This window comes from Barbatula barbatula (genome assembly GCF_947034865.1).
Source record: "Barbatula barbatula genome assembly, chromosome: 3".
Taxonomy (NCBI): domain Eukaryota; kingdom Metazoa; phylum Chordata; class Actinopteri; order Cypriniformes; family Nemacheilidae; genus Barbatula; species Barbatula barbatula.
This window is the reverse complement of record NC_136764.1, coordinates 6,436,308-6,456,393: the sequence shown is the minus strand read 5'-3', so window position 1 is coordinate 6,456,393 and position 20,086 is coordinate 6,436,308. Positions and strand designations below refer to the sequence as shown.

At 38.1% G+C, this 20,086-nt stretch overlaps 1 protein-coding gene across 1 annotated transcript in view; it reads right to left on the bottom strand.

Annotated features, from left to right (window-relative positions):
* LOC306891271 (potassium/sodium hyperpolarization-activated cyclic nucleotide-gated channel 2) overlaps positions 1 to 20,086 on the bottom strand; it is a gene marked incomplete at its 3' end in the record, with an annotated part of 35,497 nt that overhangs the window by 4,708 nt on the left and 10,703 nt on the right. The window contains exons 3-5 of the mRNA XM_079451369.1: positions 19,814 to 19,975; positions 9,281 to 9,499; positions 1,477 to 1,623 (exon numbers count right to left, since the gene is read on the bottom strand). Of these exons, the coding sequence (XP_079307495.1) occupies positions 1,477 to 1,623; positions 9,281 to 9,499; positions 19,814 to 19,975 (528 nt within the window). The remainder of the gene's footprint in view (positions 1 to 1,476; positions 1,624 to 9,280; positions 9,500 to 19,813; positions 19,976 to 20,086) is intronic.

Genomic DNA, 20,086 nt, shown 5'->3' with positions numbered 1-20,086 from the left:
TACCTTAGAGTGGATCTCACAAATTTTCTGCGTCATATTTATTGCACTTTTCAGAATGGTAGGCCTACACTTAAATTATATACCGTATTTAAAATATCTAAAAACAAATTTAAGCCCAAACAGTAGAGATGATATGAAAAGGAACGATGTAAAATAAATAGTATTATTATAAAACACAAATAAATGAAACTTTACATATTATGAAATACATATACACATAATTTACCTTGTATATCAAAGAAATAAAAAATATTTTGCATAAAGAAAGGAGACTTAAAAAATGTGTTACTATTTCAAAATAGCCAGCCCACGTGTCAACCGACGAGCGATAGTTAGACCTGCTTACCATCAAGATATTAAGATTGGCTGCACTGCCGGTCTGCAGCTGCAGTTCATAACTCTTGCAATAGTGAGAGAAGTTGAGCTGTGTTTGTTTGTTCACTGAATTTCAGTGATGGATGTTATATAAACAGTGGACACAATGCTGGATTGGCAGATTGTTTGAGACTGATAGATGGAGTTAGAGTGTTACACATTAAAGTAAAATGAAACATCTTCTGTTATTACACTCTTACTATGATTTTATTGTGTATTAAGGACACTTTTCCTCATGTTAACAACACATGTACTAAATATAACGTCAAATAAAAGTGAAATGAAACGTCTCCTGTTATTACATTCTTACTATGATTTTATTGTGTATTAAGGACACTTTTCCTTTTACAACACGTGCAAATATAATTGCATATAAAACTTGACAAGAGCATTTGTCTGTGAACGAATTTGAAATGATAATTTCAAGTAATCCACAGATAGATGACTTTTCCAGAACTCCTCCACGGTTAGTCTTTCATATATCAAACCGTTTGTCCTCAGGCTCAAAAAAAACGGTCACAGCAAACAGAGACTCATAGTTATGCGCTCAGGTTGTGTGGGTGTAAACTTGTCAATGAGGACCTGGATTGTGCGCGACGACAGTGGGATACATCAGTGACGCGAGTGACCTGCGCATTTGATTGTCACACACAGCCTGCACTGGTTGCGGACTCACGTTTTACTTGTCTTTCCACGTGAAACAACAACTAGAATAAATTGTAAATTTGCAGGTCGCACATGCACGACTACTTGTAAAAAAGGCTTACGCTGCCTTGAAAACAGGTTGCAAAATGTAACCATTTGGTCGCAGTATGGGGTCCAGTGCCTGTGTTTTTTTCACTCAAATATAAGACAATCGAGACACAAACAGCTCGGTCGTTGTTTGAATCGTTGTGTTCTTTTGAAACAACACTGTAGTCAAAGTTGGAATCCATAAACACAAAGGATTTAGTTGTTTGTTGAGCAGGAAAACTGTTTCGGTTCAGCACGGTTTTATTATTTTGGAAAGCTCAGATAACTGCAAGGCCTTCTGGGAGATTTTTCCTTAGATGTTTACAGACACAGACAAACCTTTGCAAACACACACACACACATCCTCACCTCTCTGAGCGGCTCGTTTAGTTCCTCAAGGATACTTTCCTCATCAAACATCTTGCCCTGGTAGCGGTGCTCATAATAATCGTGGATTTTCTGTCGGAAATCTGACGGAAGTTTGTGGAAGGACATGTACTGTTCCACTTGTTTGTACTGCAGAGAGAAAGAAACATTCATGAAATATACAGCATCAAGAAATATTATATACAAATATATATCTTATATTTTTGATATTTTTATATATAATATGTTTTATTAATAAATATTCTTCAACATCTGGCATTTTAATGTCCCAGGGTGGATTTTTTGTTATCCTACAAGCTAATGTTTAAACCTTAACACCTAAACCCGTTTTTATGAGTTTTAATCCAAAAGTTTTATAGTCCTAGGACCAATGTTAGTTTTTAAACTGTAAAATATGACAACATATCAAAATGCATACATTTGAATATTCATTCTTACAAAAATAATTAGGGCTGTCAAATGATTAATCGCGACACATTTTTCCAGAATAAAAGTTGTTTACATATTATATTTCTGTATTTATAATAACACACGCGTATATTTACAATTTCTTTTTAATTAATACATATTTATGTATAATTAAAATGATTGGTAAATATAAATATTTCCTAAATATATATTCATGTATGTTTCATAAATGCTAAATTCATATGCACAGTGCACGGACATACATTATGTTAACATAAACTTTTCTTTTGGATGCGATTAATCGCGATTAATCGTTTTACAGCCCTAATACTAATCTAATGTGTAAAATATGCAAGAACATAAATAAAAAACATGTCCACCAACATACATCATTTAACAAAAGTACATCGGACAATTTCGTGTCCGTGTGGTAGAATCTTTCAGTGTTTTCCATAGGAAGGTCAACCCCAAATCTGAGCCTCGGGTCATTAGTTATTGTTACCAGGACAAACATTCCTCAAACAGAGTGTAATGTGGAGACAGAAAGAGAACGACAATGATGGAAAATTTACAGAAAACAGGTCAGACCGTGATACATTAGCATTGAAGATCTGTGCATTCCCTGTTGCTCGGCGGCATGTGCTGACAACGGTGTTTCTGTAACACCTGTGAAGGTCTGTGAACCACTTGTGAGAATAATGATCAACATGTAGGACTATAAAGGTCTCACAATAACTCTTTTCCACGGAAGTGGGCTGCAGCTCTCAGCTCAAAGTCAACAGTGTTCAAAGATTCTTTTAACAGGGTCATGTATGAATAATCTAACTTTTCTTGATCCTTTGATGTGAAAAATAAATAAAGAGTGTGATGTACTTCGTAAAAAAACTCTCTGACTCAGGTCCAAAACCTAGAGAGCTCCCTTGCTGACTACAAAGCAAGCATGCTGACTGAAGTATCATTTTGAAATTTAGGACAGGGGATTGATTTAGAAGCACATTATGGGTTTGAAACGTAGGAAACAAGTTTACATCAATCATTCTAAGACATTACTGTTAGTAGCCCGGGCTCTCATATTCTACACAGATGAGAGCCCTGGCACGTCTCACACTCCTTATTTAATGACACCACCACAGAAATCTTCGGTTTTATTTCATTTGGCTTTAAATTAAGCAATAAAGGATGCAATTTGGAGGTTGATGACGTCACGCACAGGACTATCAGCCCAGCCATTAAATGCAATTCTCTCTGAAAGCCCATCACTGAATCACTCAGATCAACACAACTGCTTCTTTAACAGACCATGTTCACAGACCAATGACTGTTAGGATATAGATGAACTAAAGCTGTTCCAAATGTGTCATTGAAAATTTGACTGAAATTAGTTGTTTCCTATACAGAAGGTAATTTGGTTTATTTGAGTATTTTATGTTGAATATGATTTATGTGCTATTTATGGTGGTGAGAGGTTGGTCACTATCCTGTCACTTAAATGTCAGACTGACATGTGCAGAGAACAGACGGGCAGACAGCAGCAGTCAGAAAGACTCTGTACGCTGGTGCAGATTTAAAGCATGTCTAACAGAAAGCCTTTTTATAAATATACTCTCTCTCTCTCTCTCTCTCTCTCTCTCTCTCTCTCTCTCTCTCTCTCTCTCTCTCTCTCTGCTATTTCGAAAGACTGCACAAAGGGACATTACAGCCTTTTAGGAAGGCAGAGAGGATTTTAGACCTTGTGGTGCGATTTTGAATTTTGAGGTGAGGTGCATTTCAGGTCTGTCTGCTCACATAGTATTGCAGTCTTTCAGGTATATTCATTGCGTGTAGATAGTTTCTGCATTAATTTGCAGAGGAGAAGAGAGGAAGGAATGGACAGAGAGAATTAAAGAGAAAAGGAGAGAATGAAAGTAAAAAGAAAAAAACGAGGTTAGAATGAAATGAGAAATTGTGAGAAGAGATGAGAGGGTTGAGAACGAAGGAAGAGAAAAAGAGAGAATGAGAGGAGTAAAAAAAGTTAGAAAATTAAGAACGTTAGAGGAAGGAAAGGGGGGAGAATAAAAGAAGAGAAAAAAGAAAATGAGAGAATGAAAAGAAGCAATGATAGGAGAGAAAATTAGAGAGAACGAGGGGAAAGTCAGAGAATAAGCCTTTGATCGATGGATGTCCCAAAATGATACGTGGTATTATAACTCCAACTGCATTATTCTTCAAGAAGAAAATTCAGTTAGGACGCCTTGAGGGTGAGTAAACCATGGGGAAAGTTTCATTCATAGCTGAAGTGCCGCTCTAAAGAAGAGTAAGAGTATGTAAGGAGAACAAAAAGGAGCGAAAGAAAAGAGACAATGAAAGGTGAAAGGAGAGAATAAGAGGACAGAATGAAAGGAGAGCAAGAGGACAGAATGAATGAGAAAAAATGAGAGAATGAAGAAGAGAATGAAAAAAGCTGTAACAAGAGTGTTTTGAAACAACCCAAATGAACTAAATGCGAGAAAAGCGGGACACCATATTGATTCCCTTCTAAAGATTTTCTAGTGAAAGCAAACAAAACCCTCCTCGCTCGTTCCCACCTCAAATAAATGGAAGCGCGTGTCTGTGTGTTTTCTGTGTTCGTGCTCTCTGTTGTTAAGTCCTGGCGTCCTCTTGCTGAAAATAAAGATGGAGAAGTCTAATTTCAGGTTCACGTCAGGGATGTATTATTCACTGCACTGATTCTAGAATAAATCATCTCATGACGACACTAAGCACATTTCTACCTGCGGGTACAGTGAGCTAACCAAGGCCAGACTGGCCTCCAGTGCTACCCTGAACACTGTCTGCACTTTTGCAAAAAACTTGAAGTCACTTTTACGCACCAAAATGACTCACTGCGCTTTAAGACACTGAAATCGGCATAATGCTACAAATCCTTTTGTCTCTTCATCATCGACCTCAAACTGACATTTCCAGCAAAACCGTACCTGGCAGCTGAACATAAAGATTATTATTATAAGCTTACCGCTGTAATACCAGGTAAAATAAGAAGGTATTACCGTTTGTCATGTCGGTCTCGTTGTAACGTCAGTGATGTTCGGGGATGAAATAGGAGTCTCTGTGTTTACCCAGCCATATGTTAAAGCCACAGATGTTACTCTAGTGTATTTTGAGCTGAGAGTAATGGATGCGATGGAAGAAACGAGGATGATAAGGAGGTTCTACGAGGAGAAGATAAACGATTCAGAGGATGGAGCAGAAGGAGAGAGAGAAGATCTTGCGTTATTTATCATGCCTGTTTTCTCAGGCTGTTCAGAGCAGCAGCGGCGGTGAGACGGCGTGGAGAAACCCGAGAGATGCGGTTTGGTGTCGTTCTCAGCGCGAAGCATCCGCTGACTGTTGTTTCAAGACATTGACCTTGAAACAACACATTTCATGACAAAGCCAGAAAAGGCCATCGGGTTTGATGAAAATTCTTCACTTGATATTTTCAATGAAATATTTTGAGCCTGTCTGCGTGAGCTAGTACAACAGGTCTACAAAACGGAGAGTTTATTTCGGCTAGACAGAAGGACACAATTTGACCTCTGTGCAAAATGTCTTTTGACAAATAGAGCAGAACTGAAAAAGTCAAACAACTTCATGACAATGTTGGTTCCCAGCTAGCACACGTACATCCGCTAAAGATCTGGAAAACATCTGCTGTGTAAAAAGATCTGCTAAACGTCTTAGAAAGAGCAGTTTTACATCCATTCTAAATCATAAACACCCTACAGACGTCTTATAGATGTCTATATGACATATGACAGCAGACGTCTCCGAGATGTCTTGCAAATGAGCAAACTATGTATTGCAGATGTCTTCCAGATGTAAATTCAGACGTCTGCCAGATGTAGTGTGCTATCAGGGTTGAGATCAGCTGTGTGAAATGAGTAAATGTATGTAGAATAGGAGTTTAAAGATAAATTATGGACAATTCAATCAAATGATACTGGGTTCAAGATATGATAATGTAAAAATATTTTGGACAAAACTACAAAAATGAAACTGAAATTCAGAAAAAAACAGGTTGTCTTTTATAAAGAGTTACAATTTAATGTTGTACATTTAACTTTTAACGTTACGTTTAATAAAAACACAAATAAAATTAGGATTAAATATTAATAGAAATATAATGCTAAAGACGGCGACGAAACGCATATAGAATTAAAGTTTGCGTTTAAATAATGAGTACTGTGCATACTAATTTTGTATTTATAAACACATACACGAACATGCGGATATTTAAGAAAAACATAAAATGTCGTGAAACAGGTGGAGAAGAACCCAAGTGCAGGCAGCGAGGATGAGGTTAACAAGACTATTATATGTAAATAACAAAACCAACACACCCACGATGGGGGAAAACACTAACAAAACTAAAAGTTTCTGTCAATTTTAAGCTGAAAAATACAAATAATAATAAAAAATGACACCAACATATGTATAATCAAACTGCTAAGATAGGAGAAAGCTCCAATTCGCTATGTTGGGATAACAGACCTCAGCGCTTCCACCGGTTTTAATCTGACCAGCACTGTCAATCTCTTTTAGTTTTCGGACTGCTTCCAGCCTTCCAGATGTAGCACACAGTCGACACGCTTTAACAGCAGCGCTAAAAATAAGTAATGCTAGCCAACACACACCATTCTGGATTAAACTCCATCCGCTGAGCAGAATGACTAAATCAAACCTCACAGTTTAATGTCCCATATGTGCAAGGCCACTGAAAAAACATAAATGTATTTGACAAACTGCATGTGTGTGTGTGACTGTATACGTCATATACAAGTTCAGAAGACTGTTCTAAACATGCCTGAGGACAAAGCAGAGATAGCAGATGATGAACGGAGCTCTCTCTCTCTCTCAACCTGTTCACTCCTTCAAAAAGCACTGATCATTTCTCACAATCCTGTGAAGTTTCAGCTAGAGACGTTCAGAGGGACACAGGGTACCATCCAATCGCTTTCATACTTTTAAAAGACCAACTCATACATCTGTCCTCTGTAATGTGTTAAGCGTCATAATTCAGGTCAGCTTTAGGTGTAAATAATGTACGCTTGAAACACGTTCGATTTATTTACTCCGAACTTATTTTGAAAATATTTCTATTTGATTCTACTATATTTCTGTATCCCTTTGTAATTTTGCATTGTTGCTTTAAACGTTTCAGAAACATGAGAACATTTTTAGCATCAGAAACATACAAAAAAAAAACGGTATAGAATAAGGAAAACATTGATAAAAATAGGATTTAATTTTAATAAATTAATATAAATGGTATTATCACAAATTTCCCATCAGACCATATTTTGTCCAACTCCCTAATCGGATCTTTACTGTCCACAATCTTTTTTATCAATTTCACTATTTTTATCAATATCCACACACGGCAAATGTAAAAAAAATTCTCCGTATATTTACTATATATTAAATACTTCTGCAGAAGTACCTGTAGTGATGCACATCCGTACGTGGAATATTCTTCAAATAAATGATAAAGAACACAAACTCAATGTATAGGTAGGGTGTGTTAACAGGATCTCCCTGTATATGATGCTGAGATCAATGAAGGTTACTCAACATTTATGGCCTGTAAATCTGTACCAAACGTGCACCACAAAGTTGATTTGAGACCCCTTCATACAATATGTGTTTGCACACAGGACATCATTTATTACTTCAGATGAACTGTCTCTATAAATCTGAAGTATCTTCCAAAATTAGTGCAGCGTACCATGTAGAGAAACAGGTTGTTCGTCCCTGACCCCTACAGGTCTTTTCTCTCCCTCCCCCTCGATGATGTCTCTCCACCCATCCAACCACCATGTCATTTCATTACAGCGTCTCAAGGACAGAATCACAACATACGCACATCTACTGTATGTCAACTATCCAAGGACCCTGGCAGGACACTATTCTGCTGCCTCATCAATTCTAGCTCGTCCAGAGAGATGTCATAGTATCGTGCACGTACACATAAATTAAATACACGACCTTTAAAATGCACTAACAGGGCGACAGGCAATCCCACTCTTTCAAAGCGACCAATCGGGGGGCTCCATTCTCTACACAAAGCTTTCTGCATGGTAACAGAAGTGAAAAACCATTGGCCGAGCTCACCGGCATAGAAACGCTGATAGACACGCCAGGTCTAATCTACTGTTACGAACACCAAGAGCGGAAATATGACAGATGCAACCAAGTCGGTATGTAGCACACTATCCGATGCTCACTATAAGGGTACACAAACACAGAGTCAAATAAACAAACACATATCTGTGGTATTAGCAGTGATTATCCAATCAAAACAACACATGACTCAACCCGAGACAAACAAACCAAACAGCTGTACAAACATTAGAAGCACGCAGATGGAACATTAACCGCTTTAATGAATGTCAAGCGATGCAGGAGAGTACAAAAGTACATTGTGTACTTTGAGTTGACTTTTCAAAAAGGAACAGATCACCCAAAAATGTAAATAGCCTCAATGTACTCGCCCTCATGCCGTCCTAAAAGCCTATACTCATATCATTAAAGAACTTGTTCACTTTCAACACATTCACAGTTTCATGATAATTTACTCACCCCTGTTGTCATCCAAGATGTGTATGTCTTTTTTTATTTAGTCGAAAAGAAATTAAGGTTTTTGATGAAAACATTCCAGGAACTTATTCTCCATATAGTGGACTCCAATGGACTCCAAACGGTTGAAAGTCAAAATGACAGTTTCGGTGCAGCTTCAAAGGGCTTTAAATGTTACCAGACGATGAATTACAGGTTATGTGGCTGTCACACTAACAACACCACAGTTGTGGCTTTGATACCTATGGAACGTCTAAACATATAAAACCTTGAACATCACTTTAGCAAAAAAACATGTACCAAATGCAAATGTAACTATGGGACTCCAAACTCATTGCCATGGAACAGTGATTTACAGAAAGGTATTGTACATCAAGTCAGCTGAGATCATCGGCCAGACGACAATCGAAAGTAACCTGGTTTAGATATTTTAGCTGGATATAAAATGAATTGTAAGATAGAGCATATTCAGGTTGGTAAGTGATTTAGCGCAGGTCTCGGTGCAGTGAATGTAACGAAAAGTCAAAGTTATTATGTGAGGCGATCGATCGTCTTAACTCATTACACACTCCCTTCACCAGCCAAGTATATGCTGAACTTTTAGTGTATAGTAGAAGTGCAGAAAAATATTTGGATTGTAATATTTACTCTACATCAGTAGCAACCCCCCTCAAGAAAATGAACCATGGTTTGAAAACCACAGATAATCAATGGTATTTGTAGTAAACCCGTGGTTATGCAAATGGAAAACAACCTGGGTCCTACAAACAGACATCGATTTTACCTTCTCCTGATATTGACGTCGCGATGAGTCCAGGGATTGGATGAGGGCCGTAGCGTGTCCAATGAAGACGGCGTAGCAGGTTGCCCCGACAATCATACTGAGCATCGTCAACCAGATATCCGAGAGGCTCTCCGGAGCCTGTCGACCGTAACCTATACACAACATGTGACTCATGGCTTTGAAAACGGCAAACGAATACAACTCAGTCCACGTGTCGTTCTGCAGAGAGAGAGAAAAAGACAAACACAACATCAACACCTTTAATCACAATGTGTTCAGTTCTTATTATATCCGAACTGTCTTAACTCTGCCGTCTAAACTTTTGTAAAGGAAACACTCTAGTATAGAAATAAAGCTGAATCTGCTGTGTGGCCTCGGTCAGACGTCTCCTGAATGACAGAGAGTATGTGAGTAACGTTTAAGTCATTTAAAGTGCCCTTTTTAAAAAAGCTTTTTCAGAATGACTCACGCTGACATCCGGATAATTTCCAAAGCGAGATTAATTACAGTTTCTGTCCGGAAGACAGAAAACAGAATCAACGGCACCCTGCAGAGAACTCATTAATCGTATTCCACTCTTTTTGTAACTTGCATCCATGTTTTTTGACAAGTTGAGTTTATTGTCAGAGTGGAGTCCGTGGTCTCATACAGAAATGGATGGGTTGTTTTGTATTTCTCCTGAAGTCAATTACTATTTCAATACACCCCACAACAGCAGAGCCATCAGAAAACCTCTGCAGGTGACATGACTGTGTAGTACTGGAAATCAAAAAGTGTTCCTTGTGGAGCACCTGTGTTGATATCACCTGCCGGGACACTCACACTCTCACAAACTAAGGTCTACCTGATAGGTAATCCGTGACCCAGGAGATCATTGAGGCATCAACCTGCATTACTTCTAGTTTTCTTCCCAGTAATGTTGGTTGTATGGTGTCAAAAGCACTGGAGAAGTCAAAGAACATGACTCTCACAGTACTGTCAGTCCTGTCAAGATATGGGTACATTCTCTGCAGCATGTACTGTATATGACCTGGGGGCAGCAAGCAAACGGTAGAGGGTCCAGTGATGAGCTGACCACTGGTCTCATGTGTGCCAAGACTGTCCTTTCCATGATCTTCTTCATTATGTGAGATGGCAGAGCAACCGGTCTATAATCATTATGTTCCTTTCTTAGGTACTGGAACCAGACAAGATGTTTTCCAGACCAGTGTACCGTCTCTAGGTAGAGTTAACAAGCTCTTAGGACTCCGGGAAATGTACCGTCTGGTCCTGCATTCTTGTTCTCAGGGCTCCTCAGTTCACTCTTAACTTGTTCCTCTGTGATAGTCAGTCCAATACAGGGAATGTTGGGATTTGTGGAGGTTTTTGCGGACGTTGGAAGATTACTATGGGAGGATGGTAGATGGAGTATTGCATCAGAGTCTAAGTCAAACCTTTTAAAAAAACTGGTTTAACCCGTAAGCCCATTCTGGTTCGCTGTCTATAACTCCGGCTGGTTGATTTAGGCCAGCAATCTCCCTCATGCTGAAGCTTCCTAAAAACTCGATTACAATCAAAAAACATTATTTTTCGGGTCTGTTATTCCAAATAAACTCTTCATATACTGAACACCATGCCGTCGGCATTGCCGGTCTCACATTGCCAAACCTGAATGACTTTGGGTTGAAAAATTAAAAACTGAATATAAATGTAGAGGAAATGATGAAAAGAGCGAGTGATGATGTTAGAGAGCAGGCGCTGTTAAAACATTGGAGTGAACAGATCTGAATTATAGATAAGTCGAAAGCACTTTGTCTTGAAAACAAAAGTAGAGTGACCGTGCTGGAGCTCACACAGACACGCACACATTCTATAGCAGCCGAGGACATCAAGGATCTGAATTATAGATAAGTCGAAAGCACTTTGTCTTGAAAACAAAAGTAGAGTGACCGTGCTGGAGCTCACACAGACACGCACACATTCTATAGCAGCCGAGGACATCAAGGACTGGCACTACAATACATGTTTAATTCAGTGGATGATGTGCATGACTGTGCATTTTTATACAAATTTCTTTTAATTATTGTTAATCCATTTTAACAAAGGTTTCATTTTTATCAGTCTTAAGACAAGAAGGGAAAATGAATACTTAAAGCAGTGGTTCCAAACTGGGGGCCCCAAGATGGATCCTTGTGCCATTATATGAAATATAGAAATTCATCACAGATTTTATGCAATCAAACATCCGAAAAGTAAGATCACCAACCAAAAGAATTGATGTTCCAGCATTGCATTACTGGATATGTTTTAATTTGGGAGGGCCGCAAAGCAATGCTTACTGTCTCTCTCTCTCTCTCTCTCTCTCTCTCTCTCTCTCTTTCATTCGTGCTCTGCTGGGCTGTGATAGGGCAGGACACAGTATGGTAAGACATTCATTTACCATCCAGACTTCTGTGCCCTGCGGCTGATAAGCCGTGTGAATATCACCCTTTTTCCGAATTCAGTACAGATGAGAGCTCCCGCCTATTCCAACTCTGTTTACAAAATCTTATCTAAACGTACAGCACTTCTCGTGCCATCTATACCGTGACTGCACATACTTCTCCCCACCCGAGCCGACAGATGGCCTCTAATATACTTTTTTAATCTCAGCCAAGACAATCGAACATCTTTTCACACATCCGTTCATCTCCGTTTTTGACCGAGAGGGGACGCGTCAGGTTTATTCATCATACAATGAATGCAGTCGGACAGAAAAGCTTCCTGGAATTGTGATACTGCAGGACTCCTCGGAGGGAATATATTTAGAAGGGGAACAAATTACACAGGAAAGCAGAATTCAACGGGGTTAAATTTCAGTCGGTAGGACAGAAAGAGGTTATTTGCCCCTGCTGACCTTTGACCTGATGAGATACAGCCATTCTGAGCTCTGTTGTGAGCAACAACCACATCAGCGATCACACACTTCATATACAACAGCAAATGTGCAAAGAAATTGAAATGAACCTCCCTGACCCCTCGATGAGAAGAGTTCAAATTGAGATCGCTGACTTTGGCTTGCAGGTTGGACAGTAAGCTCGCAAATGTGAGCACAGATCAAGAGATTTTATTTAGAAAGAAACAATTATGACATTACTGACATTGCTTTTCCACCGTTTTCAATTTCGATCTCATTAGAGAATAGAGATAAAGGTCCAATACAGATATGAAAGAGATCTTACCTGTCACAATTCATTTCAACAAGCCATTTGAAAGGACGTATTTTGATAAATAAATCTATAATTAATATAAATAAAAATAAAATTAACTTAAACTTCTATCCATTCTATTAAGACACTGTGTAGATATGTAGATAATGTGGATAATCTCAGAGATTGTTTTTTGCGATTTTAAAATGTATTATTAATAGGTGTGTGTTTAGGCAATGATCCTTTTTGGTACATTCTGTTGTTTTTATTTGCATTTTCATACCTCAAATACTGCAAAAAAAACAAGTTCACTTTTAAGCAATACAACAGTCATATTTCGACATGTATTTAGGTCAAGTTCACATATTATTTTTTACGCAATAACCTGGATATTTCTCACGTTTCCATTGTGTCTTGTCATGCTGTCGGTCTTTCACATTGCTATTGGATGACTTTATGTCACTCCTGAGGTTTGATTTTGTTGAAATTCCGCAGACACTGGACTGAAATGACCACAATACATCTAGAAATGATGATTTGAAATGAAAATTTGGATGGCTCTAAAAGTTTTCCACAGCTGTAAATACTAGCTAAGTATACAGTTTTTTAACAAATTATGCACTTGTACATTTTCTCTTTTGCTGTTGTGATTCCTTCCATTGTTCCTCATTTTGTAAATCGCTTTGGATAAAAGCATCTGCTAAATGATTTAAATGTAAGCTTTACACAGAAATGTACAATGTAATGTTAATAAAACAAACCAGTAATACAGGGAGTGTACACAGAGTTCCTGTGTGAATGGGTTAAAATGAATTTTATGAGCTAGACTGCGACCGCTCAAAAAACTGAAGTGCTGCAGGTCCATTTTAATGTTAGCACATCCCAGGAGACCTGAACGCATGTACGAGAGAAGTGAGAAGATCTCAGCGTCTTTGGAGAGCTTTTGCTCAGGGGTGAGAAATAACACCCAGCGTTTAATCCACTTACTCGTGTGTGTCTACACAGAGTGTCTAATCCCAAATCCCCCTAGCATCAATGAGCTCATTCTCTCACAGCTGACCGACCACAACATCTGTATACTGTTAAAGATGCAGAGAGAGAGGGACGGATAGAAAGATGGACAGAGTGAGAAGGTAGAGACCATTTCAAAAAGATGTATTCATTATTTTTTTAAATGATCATTAAAATCAGTTTTTCTGAACTTGTTATGTATAGTAGCGTGTTTAGGTAAAATTATTATGTTTGTTTCATTCTGTAAACTACTTACAATATTTCTTCCTAATGTCAAATAAAAATATTGTTTCTATTTGCATTTATTTGCAGAAAATGAAAACTGGAGAAACAGGTGAAAATAATAGAAGGGATGCTCTGTATTTTTTCAGACCTCAAATACTGCAAAGAAAACAAGTTTAGTCATATTAGTTATTTTTCTCAGTTATCGTTTGTGGTTGGACGGATTTATCTCGCTCCCAGATGTTTGCTTTTTGTTGAAATTCAACATTTTAAATGGTCTCTTTTCTATTTTCTGTGGCTGTATGGAGAAAGAGAGAGAGATGGATGGATGGACAGACAGAGAGTGGTGATTTAGATACATGTATCCCAGAATGCTTTATGTTAGTAGTGTAAACCCTGCAGCTGTGTTTGTGTGTCTCTTGCTGTCCTCATGGATTTATGTTAGCACTGAGGAACACACACAAAGTGTGACGTGTTATTGTTTGTGTTCAGATGATTCACAGCGCTTGCATCTCTGTTGTCTTGCTATGCTGTGATTTATCACCACTATAAACCTCGCCTACAAGGAAGCAGATGCACGAATGATAAAAATAATAAATCAAGTGTGTTTCATGCTGTATTCAAACATCTACAGAACAACAAACACCCAAACTCGCTTTAATTACACTTAACTTATTTAAAGTTTTTGGAAATGTTACAATGTTAAACTGTCGACATTCACAAAGAGCGATTTTCTTTGTGCACACGTTTCTTCATGACATCACATACCAGACGATCATTAGAAAACATGGAATTAGCAGAAGATACTCAGATATATATATCCTCAAGACCAGATGATTCCTCCCAGCTATCCAAATTGGCTGTGTGCATGGAAGATATAAAACATTGGATGACTTGTCATTTCCTAATTTTAACTTTACTTATCGGACCAAAGACACGTAAACCGAATATTTTAGATTATAACCTGCAAGTTGAATGATGTACTGTTACTCCAACAAATATTAGACAGCAACCTGACATCTCAAATGTCACAAAAACGGCTTTTTTCCACCTTAGAAATGTTGCCAAATTATGAAATATTCTATGTCTTGCTGACGCAGACAAGCTTATCCATGCATTTGTGACCGCAAGACTTGACTAATGTAATGCACTACTTAGTGGTTATCCTGAATCATCAATAAAAGTTCTAACCAGGTCCAGAAAATACGATCACATACCCCCAATGTTATCAACCCTTAGGTGCCTACCCATTAAGTATGGTATTGACTCTAAAGTTCTTTTAATCACTTATAAAGCCTTAAAGGGTTTAGCCCCTACCAACATAACAGAGCTTCTGTCACACTACAACCCATCACGCTCTCTAAGATCTCAAAACGCAGGACTTTTGATAACACCTAGAATAACTAAATCCACCAAAGGGGGTCGAGCTTTCTCACACGTAGCACCTAAATTCTGGAATAGCCTTCCTGATATTATTCGAGGATCAGACACACTCGCCCAATTTAAATCTAGATTAAAGACACATCTTTTCAGCCAAGCGTTCACTTAATGCATAATATGCTAAATTAACCACCGGGAGACTGCTGACATTAGATATTATTTACTAACCTATTTTCTCCTGTTAAGCTGCTTTGGAACAATCCACATTGTGACATCTAGACGAGGTTGAGCTTGGTATTGCAGTCTAAATTCAAAATATTGGAAAGACAAGTTTAGCCAAATAATTGTTCTTCTCGGTTTCTTTTGATTGTTATCAGCAATAAGAAATGTTATCAACAGGCACTCTATTGTTTGTCAATGTGTACCGGAAGTCACAAAAGCGCGCATTCGCAGTAACATCTGTTTTAGTTGCTTAGATGAAACCATCCATGGATATCTGCGGATATCAAATCAGTTTTTGTTTCCTTTCCTGGTCTTTAACCAGTTTACCTAAAAAAACATCGGTTTGGTTTCAGTCAGTTTGTTTCTATCTGTGATAAAAACTCTTCCTATAAGTGAGTGCTTTAAAGCGTTCATGCTCGGGGATGTTTCGGGTGTGTGTGGTAACAGATGATGTCCTTTAGGATCAGTTGTCTGTACTGAAGACGGATGGCCTGTTGTCGTATGCGCACATTAATGATACGAGTTGTCAAGCACTCGATGTAGAGGTCTCTCGAGAGGCAAAACCCTACAGTCATTCCAACTTCCCCTTTCACTTTCCTGCCACAGTCACGATTTTGACTCGATGAAAGTATGACTCGATTATTGCGAGGAACATTTAAGGCGAATTCATGAGGTTTTGACCAACTGACGGAATAACCTGAGCTCCCATGCACAGTGGATGCAATATCCAGTTTTATTTTGGTAAAATGTTTATGATACGCATGAATTAATAATACACATATGGTCGCACATGTTAGTATTTTTCAACATCCACAATATATTTCTCTCTCTCTCTCATCTCTATAGGGTTTGTGACCTTAATGTCCCAAGTGATATCAGCGCCAAACCAACTGTAACCAAAGAAGCTGAGCCAACGCAATGTCAATAGCCTTTCAAACGTGATGCTCAACATCACGATACAGTAAAGATCCAGTGTGTCATGTTTTTAGAGGATCTATTGACGGAAATGCAATATACATAACTACGTGTTCAGAGGTGTATAAAGACCTTACATAATAAATTCACCCCCATGTTGAGCGCTTTTCCACCATCGCTCCATACCGCTCTAAGCACAGTCTCAGTATCTTGTGTTACCAAGGCAGCGTGTTCTGTTTACATTCTCAAGATTTTATTTGTTATCAGACCTGCGGTGGAAAGTGAAACTATTTACGTTTTACTTTGTGCTGTGTCAGCCACTGTAGTGCTTCGAAAGGGAGAGAGCCATTGGTTGCAATTTGCAAACTCACCACTAGATGCCGCTAAATTTCATACAATGGACATTTAATGCGTTTTGTTGCAGACGTTTTGATCTAAATTGACTTTGGATTTAAAAGAACCTTCGGTATAGAGAGATGTATGGTTTAATATATTAACAAAGGCATTTACTTTATAAATGTGAAATTGAAAAAACACTGTAACGGTCACAGTATTCATAAACTAAAAATAATTTTACTCGGAGGCCGCCAGTTTTGCGTCAAAATCCATGACGTCAAATGGTCGGAACGCCGCTCTCTTAGCGCTTTCCATATATAACAGTAAAATATGAGATGTCAAACATAAGATCAGATATATAAATACACAGGGACAGTAGTTGGCGGTATGTCCTGTTGACAAATACCTGCCATAAAAGAAGAATGCGTTCGGTAAGCGTCGGTTCAAGGTAAACCGAAATCATAGCTTTAAACTACCATCCTTCACCAATCGCATACTTTATGAGAGAATATACTGATAATCCTAACTCACTCCTGTCAACCACATCTCTCACAACATTCAAAAAGCTACTTAAAACCCATCTCTTCTGTAAATACTTGACAGACAAATGAGACCCTCTCCCTCTTTCTCTCAACAGGTAGTGGTCTGGCTTTTGCAGAAACTTGTAACTTTGCATTAGCACCTATTGTATTATTGCTCCTGTATGACATATCGCTTATTGCTTTTGATAAAAGCGTCTGCTAAATGACTAAATGTAAATTATCTACTTGACATATATTCTGGGAAATCACACCTGTCTCTGACAGAACAACACTCTGTAGACAGTAAAGCTGAGCAGAAAAGAACTCAGTGTGCAAAAAGCACTCAGTGTGATCCACTCAGAAGACTGAAGTCTTTAGAAACACTCTCCACCTGTCAATCATTCTACACATTCATATTTGCATGCTTTTATAGGCCTGAGCATAGAGAGAGAAGCAGCTTGACACTACAAAACTACACTACAAAAATGTAGTTTGTTGCCTTCAATTACAAGTACAATGAAACATGCTTTACGAGTGTTGCTACTTACATGAAGGAGATTGCTGTGTGTAAAAATAAAGAGTTTCTATTGACAGAAATGCAATATGTACAGGCAGCCAGTTATTATCACAGAAATGAGCCTGGACCCGAGCGGAGGGCGTCTATGTCACTGAAGGGGCTTATTTCACATTAGCCGGCTGCTTGTACATTACATCACTTATTACACGGCTACTTGCCACATGAGAAAAAACTAAACATGAAATGTGAATTTGAAATATATTATTAGCTCATTTAAAAAAACTTTTGTGTTTACTTTTGGTTTTAAGGTAAGAAACGACGTTCAAATGTCACGAACAATCATTTGTAAATATGTTGTCATTTATGTTATTAAAAGACATGTTTATATTTAATTTGTCGAAAACATTTACATTAACATTTAGTCATTTAGCAGACCCTTTTATCCAAAGCAACTTACAAATGAGGAAACATTGGAAGCAATTATAACAACATAACCATAGAAAAGAACCATAGAAACAATTTGCTGGATCCGGGTTACCGCGTGTTATTAGTTTTGAGAGGTTGTTATTTGGGAATAACGAACCTGCAAATGTCGCGACTGGCCAATCAGAATCAAGCATTCCAAGGAGCCGTGTAATAAAATATACAAATCTATGTGTTCAGAGGTCGACGCTTAAATCTTCACATTGGTCCTTTAAGTCCAGACTGAAAATCTGGGTAAAATCAGAGCAAGTCGTGTGTGTGTTTGTGTGTGTGTTTCTACCAGAGTTACTATAGTTTTGATTTAAGTTATATTTAGTTTTACTAATATTCAAAATTAGCTTTTATTTTTAGTTTTCTGTTGTTATGTTAATTTTAGTAAAAGTTTCAGCAAGTTTTGTATGCTTATGTGATTTCATCATTTATTTGTTATTTTTTAATGTTGCTATATAATATTAATTAATTTAAATTTTAGTTTCTACTCATTTCAGTTTCTTTTTGGACAAACATTAATATTTTTCTTTTAGTCAAGTTCATGCCAATACTTTCAGGTCAATGTTTTATTTGATCTCAATGAACAGAAAAGTTGTTAATTTCAGCCAATTAAAATAACCTTGGTTTCTACATACGGATGTATCTGTGGTGTTGCGTTTGTGTCCATGTGTATCTGTGTGTGTGGTGTCTGGCCCCTAAACAGGTTCTTTTATGTCTGTTTTTTTTTTTAGATGTACAAAGGCAGCAGCTGCTTTGGCACGTCTCTAAACCTGAACGTTTGTACACACGCGCACACTTTCATCTGCACCGCCGTCATTCTGTCTCATCTCACCCACACCGCACACCCTAAAGCACAAAACGCACTCCGACTAGGAGTGTTTCTTCTAACACTTCAATAGAATCACACCATCACAAACACACAAGTGTACTGTCAGAGGTTGTGTGGGAAATGAACAACGAGAAAAAAGACAAACTTTCAAATCTCACCGTCAAACTTTCTTCCAATCTTTGGAAATCACCCCAGAAAGTCTCCCCCGGTGTCGTTGATGTTTTTTTTAATATTATGTATCGTATTTAGATCTTCAACTATTTGGTCTTTTAAATTTCCCGAAAGGAAACATGACAAATTGTTTCTCATAGAAAGAAATTAAAAGAAGAGAAAATTGACTCAAGTGTTTGAGTTTTAGAGTAGGCCTCATCAGAAACTACGCTCCATTTGCCAAGATGCAAAAGTCTGTAATCAAAAGTTGACAAAGATCTCACCAGGATGGTTATGAGCAATGATATCCAAGTGTTTTTTATCTATCTATATTTGACTTAGATCTATCTCTTAAGATTACCTAGAAAACAATCAACTCAAATGAGAATAAGATACGAAACTGTGAGCAATAATATCTTTTCACCGTTTCACCTATTTGGTAATCTTGGTTGTGGATAAATGTACTGCATAGTTGTAAAAGACATCTCCAACTGGGAACGTTTGTTCGGCTGGTCAATAAGAATCGTGTAATATCTGAAACAAGACACTGGTTAACAAAATTCACTTTCATTCAATTCAGTTACTCCACCTGGATATGCGCTTTGCGACTGTTGTGAAACAAATTTCCTAATATCAGCTTGGCGGGCTGCTGTATTGTTCGGTGATATGACACGCTGAGCTCGGCAGACGGTCTAATTTCGTACCTCCAGGATAAAACGTCTATTGTCATCATGAATGTGAGAAAGAAAGTGCTTCCGTCTCAAACAAGAAAATAACAGAAATACGTACCACCATCTTGTTGAGGGAAACCCAGCAGTCGGAGGGAAAGTCCTGTAACATGGGCACGAGAAACTGCAGACAGCCGTCCCAGTGACACAGCAACAACATCATGGCTATCAGGTTAAAAATCCGGATGACTGCACTCGCCAGGTCGTACGTCATATGGAAGATCTGTGAGGGAAGGAAAACACAACTAAACGCTTTGCAAACACTTGTGAAGTAACTGTCCATAAGCAACAAAATGGGACTAAAGGAATTACAATGTTAGGTTTAGTCAGGACG